Here is a 6569-nt window from a genome sequence, read left to right on the forward strand (position 1 = left end):
AAATGAAAATGAAAATAGCTTGTACCTGCTTTTGGATCTTATGTTTATTGACAACAATTTGGTAGCACCACTTTGCTTTCCCACTAAACCACTGGATGTGCTCCTTGCTTCTGTTACAGAGGGCTTCAGTAAACTTCTACCTCAATGAAATACATCCTGTATTTAGGATTTTACTTTCCTCCAGTCTGCACGACAAGAATCAGCTTTTCTTTCAAGCTATTTTCTATCATTGTTAGGAGCCATCTCATCTAATTTGTGAGCATGTGGGATGCTAACTTTCCTGATCTGGAGCAGTGAGAACTCTTGGGATGCTGCAGTGCCACTCCTTATCTAGTGTTATGCTCTATTTCACTCTAATGAAATAAACTCTCTACGGCAGGGCTCTCGTTATAGATGTGAACAACTTCCTGCAAGTTTGTTGGGCAAAATGCTCTTATTTTTGTGCAAAGATCTGGCCCAGTACATTTAACGGGGAAGTCCAAGTGAGAGAGGGTAAAACATGAAGATTAAAACAACAGAAATAAAGCCTAAAATATCCAGTTCATCCAGCTGACAATTTGACTCCTCAAGGATCAGAGCAGTTGTTCCACAGCAATATATTTTCCCATCAAAAGCAATTACTGATGATTTCAGTATCTCTGTAACAGCCCAAACTCCTAGGTTGTACAGTCTATTTCCTAGTTCACCCAGGGCATTGAAAACACATCACCTTTCTAAATCCCCATGTTTTGTGCTGTTTCCCCACAACTGATGCTAAAAACTGCCAGAATTTTCTCTTAGCAAAATTCAGCCTCTTGTCTCAGCATTGTAAAATCTTAAAAGGATCCCCAGAACCTAACGGCAAGAAGAGTTGTGCAAGTTCTCAAGAGAACAGCGAGGTAGCGAACTAACACCTTGTTTCTGGTGGATAATTACCCAGTCCTGAGCCACCTGACCTGGGAACAAGCCTGCTCGACCACTCTTCTGTGACCACAGAACCCTGAATCATCCACAAGACACACTGAAAACACTCATCAGGCAAATTAAACCCCTATTTGTGAATCAGGCTTTGTACAAGGTCACACAAATCAGACGACGTCAAGCAGTACACTTTGGGGATGTGGAAGGAGCTTTCAACATGAAGTCCAGCTGTATTATTTATAGCAACTAGGCAGCAAATCTCTTTTTGATCTGGCTTCCCCCAAAATCATGTCTTTCAGCAAATATTTACAATGCTGAATTCAAATAAAGAAAAAATCAAGATGATTTTCTCTCTCCATTTCTTTTTCACACAAAACTGAAATAGTGGCTAGAAAGTGACCATTTCAAATTATAACTGAAAACTGCATTTATTCAATTTGAAAACATGTACCCAAGAAAACCTTTATACATTTTTATGGCAAGTTTTCCCATTACATGAGAGGTTTTCTTACACATTTTAAGCTTAAAAAAGAACAGCGACCAAACAGAAGTTTGGACTAAAACTGCAAAGCTGTTGGCTGTGTTGAGGGGAACTATGGCCGCACAATTGAAAACAAGATGGAAGAACGAAGTCACAGAAATAGTTCATGTAATAGTGAACAAAGCTCTAATAAAGTAAGAAACAGAAGAAAGCCAAATCTGTTCCGCATGTCAGTACTATCGATACATAAACATGCTCCTGCACTGGTAAAACCTGTCAAATAATGTCTGCTTAGGAAAGACTTAATTTGAGCTCTAGACTCTCCATGTTCAAGCATGGGTTTAGATTATTACAGTCCTACTTTTCTACTTTCCTGAAGGATACTACCTGTGTTCTTAGATCTGTTTAAAATTAACTATGTGCAGGCTCAATTTCAAACCAAGGTGAAGCTGTTGGCAGGATCAGAATTTTCATGTGCTGAGTAGATGATCTATTTATTTTTTCTAGATTTGGTACTGTAATTTGTTTCCAATATGTAGACACTACACAGGAGTGCAAAGCAGTATTTTAAATTATCTTTTCTCATTTTCCAGATTGAAATATCATTTCAGTAATTTCAACAGACCCTCTGTGTTTTGCTCTATATACTCAGTTTTTACATCTGCCAAATAATGTCACACCACAGGTGAGGTATGTATTTGACCCAGACTAAGGTGGAATCCTCTCCAAAAAATGACCTTGTGTGAGTGGTTTCATCAAAGTTTCAGCAGAAGTGGCACAAGCAGCAGTTTATAGGATTGTGCCAATAATATCTGAAAAGTAGAGAGAACTGCATACAGTAAAATTGAAATGTAACTAATTTATCTCTGAATTTTTACAATTGTTTTGGATCACTGAATCATGAATTGCCTCCTCAGTGTGAGATGTCAGTGTTGAAATAGCTTTTAGAGGTTTATTTGAAAGATGCACTTTGTCAGCATTCCCATCCTTAAGGCCTGAGCAAACCCAAGTGTGTCTGGGACAGGACCCACAGTTGTATCACCACTTACAGTGAATTACAGAAGAAGTAAATTTACCTCTACTTTTTACATTATTAAGGTATATTTTATGTTCTTGAAATGCAAATGTCAATTTCTGAAGAATCCAGTTCATACTTAGGCACCAGAAGAACAACATAAGAACAGCAATGGATCAGAGCTGACTAGGAACAGGGGAAAACATTTAATTAACTGATACAGAAATAGAAATCTGTGCAACAGGTATCAGCTGGAAAGTCCTTTTGAATAAAGTAATCGACACTAAATATTGTAACAGCTGGTCCCTCCTTAAATCTCATTCCAAATCAATTGCACATGCAGTATTGCATTTTTTAGCCACAGAACAGAGGAAAATTCAGTTGGTTTTAGGTAGTTGAAGAAGCTGTCCTTTGATGCATCCTTAAAGAAGCAAGCTTCCATTCACTTTTTCCCAACTGGAATGATTTAAAATAAATGATTAGCCTATATATCTCTCATTGAGTATTCCTGTTGGAAAGGACAGGAACAGCTGGATGTCCTGGGACATGGAACATTTAATCCTCCATTATGGGGAACAGGCTGACAGTTGTTACTGTCTCTGAACACGTGACCTGTTGGGTGGCTGGGGCTCTGCTACCAGAGGCCTTCCAAATAAAAAATGGAATTTTTTGGCGGGGAGGGAGTGCAACTGCAGTTTTTCCTCATTTTCCAGTAATTAAGAAAATAACTTAGTCCCTACATGCAAATATCCAGGTGTTTTGCTAATGCATGCCAGGCCACATGCTTTACCTGTGATTCGGACAGCTTCTTCCTTGCTCCAAACCCTGTTCTTGCCTACAAGACTTAGACATGGCAATAAAATTAAGCAGCAGGTAAGACCCTGGTTTCACTGTGAAGTTCACAAGTGAATCCAGTTTCAGCTGATTTCTACAAAGCCAGAATATTTGCAAGAGTTCTTACAGCATAAGAAATCCCTTATTCTTCATTTCTGCTACTCTAAGATTTAATCACTTCTGCTTTTAAGAAGGCTTACTTCAACCTTGCCTGAAAGACCCATTTACAGAATCACCATCTATTTATTTCTATACTAAAGAGCAAGATCTGTCTAAAAACCTAGTGTGAGAGGATCTATCCCGCACCACTTAAAACAAAATTCCTCACAGAGCTGGACAAATTCTGACATCATCAACAATACTGTTGCATAAGGACAGAACCAAACAGCAGTTACATTGCTCCTGGTATCTGGAGCATAAGAAATGTAAGTGGGAGCAAAAACCGCTTGGGAATAGTCTTTCTTCCCATATTGATGCTCCTGATACCATGAAAATCCTACAAGGATTTGTAAGCAAAAGAAAGAAAAATGAACAAGCAAAAAGCCCTGTGCATATTAATAAAAAAATAATCCAAAGGTGTAATTTTGAAGTTGAGTGATTAGCACTTAAGATTGTTTTCTAATGGTTCAGCTGCAGAACCTGGCCTCTCCAAAGCCTGGCTGAGGCTGGGTAAAGGCTTGGACAAAGCATTAGTGACATCACCTGCTGCCTGTGAGGCTATGTGGGTATGGAAATGAGAAATGCAGGACACAGTGACTGAATTACATGCTGAAAGGATGTTATGGTCTTGTATAAAAATGAGGATAACATTTTTGGTAATGACATCCAATCTGTGTCAGCAATTCCTTGCACAGGTTTAATGATCAGACTTCCATCCTTCCAAGGTGCCTGACTGCTCACTGACCTGGGGAATGGGCCTTGGCACTTGATGCACTCTTCCCATCTACCTTAGTCCATAAGCAGTGACATAATCTTGACTGGAACTGGGCCAGAAAAAGTCCTCAGGTCCCTGGAAGGCTACCACAGATAATAGAGGTGGCAAACACAGGCTGCAAGGACACCTGGACTCTGGGTGTACTGGGGCCACCCCAGCGGTGTTAGTGACAACAGCAAAGGGTCTGAGGAGATTACACCTGATTTTGTGTTTGTGACTCAAGCCAATAGCAGGGTCTGCCAGCATCTTTGGAGACAGCAACAAAGTGTTTTCCAAAGACAGGCAAATGAATGTGACCTTCTTAATCAATGGGAATACAGTCTACAAAACCATATAATGACTACCTAGGTTACGTTTACATCTAATCAAGTCGTTCTTAATAAAAAGTAATGCTACCAAAATCTTTGATACTTCAACATAATTTTAATCCTCTGAGATTTTCATCTTTGAATAGGCCCAACAGGAGAGTAAAGTGTTAAATCTTTTTATTTCCATATATTATACACATATAATATATGGAAATAACGAGTTAGGAGATTGCAGTATTCCTTACACATCCCGTTACGTTCAGCTGCCATCACATATGTTCCTTTATCACAAGTTCCTCAAAAAAAAATCCCCTTTCACGTGGACATCCCAGAACTGCTCCTCCTCTGCCAAGTGGCTCTTCTAGATTTAAGTCCAAGGACAGGAATTTGCTGTTTGTCTGTGGCACGAATTTCTGCTGAGCCACTTTGTGCCTGCACTGCTGATCATCAGCCTTTGTATCACTACAAACTGAAAACTTATTTTTCTTGGGGGAGCTGAAAATCTAAGTAAATGTACCATAATCTTGGTTTCAGAGCTCTGCCTGAAGAGAAATGGGAATGCTTCCAGAAGAGTTTCCTTTAGGCCTTTTTCTGCATTCTGTCCCCAGCTTTCATACCTGTCTGTCCTCCTTATAAAAGGGCCCAGACCTTTGTTCCTCTTCTCTGCACGGCAAAAGGTAACACCCTCACAAGGCTAGTAGTCATAAAAAGTTTACTGTGGCATTTTGGGTCCAAAAAAAAAAAAAAAAAGGCTGCTGACTGGAAAGTTTTGGGGGAATTAATTCTGGCAGATATCGTAGATAACACACACCCAAGCAGCAGGATGACCTGATTTTCTAAATGGGCTTGGGATATACTGGTTATCATTAGGAACACGGATCATATTTGCTCATATTTGTTTGAGAATCACTGAAAATGGGAAACATAATTGTAAGTTGTTAGGAAATGTTTGGTGATAAGGACTCTACTGTATTTCCACTAACTACCACCCCTACAGAAGACCGTGCTAAATAGAAAACTCAATTCCAAGGGCAGGAGAAGCCCTGACACTTTATTGCTAGATTCTATAGCAATTGGAGCTCACTTACAGTAACCTTATAGTACTCTATATAAACTCAGAAGCTTGTATCAAATTCAGGCTTCCATTTAAAATAGGTATTGCAGATATTAGGCTTCAGTTAAAGAAGAAAAATAACCTTCAGTGCTTATTTTTTTTCTCTTAAAGGCAAAGTATCAAAAAAAATCCCCAAACTAGGTGGAAGTTATTAAATTTCTCCAAAAAATTAAGATGAGCTTTCTTCTATTTCTTGAGACAGTACAACTCATGATTCACAGGGTAGCTGGTATCAAACAAAAGTTAATGAAAGCTCGTCTAAGCAATTTTATTCCTATCCATAATGGCAGACACTAACAAAATCAAAAGAATTTATCCTTTGAGTTCAACTTAAAAAATAACTTATAAAGCAGTGATATATGCAACATAAAACAGTTCAGGAGGGGAGAGGGAAAGCAAATTTTAATAATTAAAATGTAAACGTGAAAAAAAAAAAAAGAAATGGAATAAAAGTCCCTACTTCGGATTGCTACGTAAGATGTCATGTGATACTATTTTACAATGTCCTGGGGTCTGTGTGTGTGTGTGTGCGCTTTGTGTCACACACACACACCCCACGCCGACCCACACATGTACACACACAGACAGGCGCTTGCAGCTCCACCTCGGGCACTTCTCTCATGCCACTCTTTACAGTTGTCTCAAGCATGTTTGGGACCCACTTTTTGACAAAACGGGGGAGATGGTAGGAAAAAAAAACAGGTGGGTCTGATTGTGTCTGAGATCCTTTAGTTAAACTGTACACTGGGACGAATCATTTTCTTCTGCGGTAGCTCTCGGGAGAGGGCCAACTCACTGTGGTCTTCACGGCAACACTTGTGAACAGGTCACACACTCATTGTCATGCTAGGGGAGTACTGGAAAAGAGGAATCCACATTTTAACAAACATTTACTCCCCCACCCCAGGTAGCTACATCCACGCCTGGACCGCAGCAATGGGTTCAGGGCTCCTTCAGCTCCCTGCTGAATTCCTGCTCGAGCC

The 6569-nt window shown here is 39.7% G+C and overlaps 1 protein-coding gene across 1 annotated transcript in view; it reads right to left on the minus strand.

Moving 5' to 3' along the window:
• Window positions 1-4374: 4374 nt before the first annotated feature.
• SSBP2 (single stranded DNA binding protein 2) overlaps window positions 4375-6569 on the minus strand; it is a 93336-nt gene continuing 91141 nt past the window's right edge. The window contains exon 17 of the mRNA XM_017730823.1: window positions 4375-6443. Within this exon, the coding sequence (XP_017586312.1) occupies window positions 6414-6443 (30 nt within the window). The 3' untranslated portion in view covers window positions 4375-6413. The remainder of the gene's footprint in view (window positions 6444-6569) is intronic.

The sequence above is a fragment of the Corvus brachyrhynchos genome, unplaced genomic scaffold (genome assembly GCF_000691975.1).
Source record: "Corvus brachyrhynchos isolate BGI_N302 unplaced genomic scaffold, ASM69197v1 scaffold144, whole genome shotgun sequence".
NCBI classification, from domain to species: Eukaryota; Metazoa; Chordata; class Aves; order Passeriformes; family Corvidae; genus Corvus; species Corvus brachyrhynchos.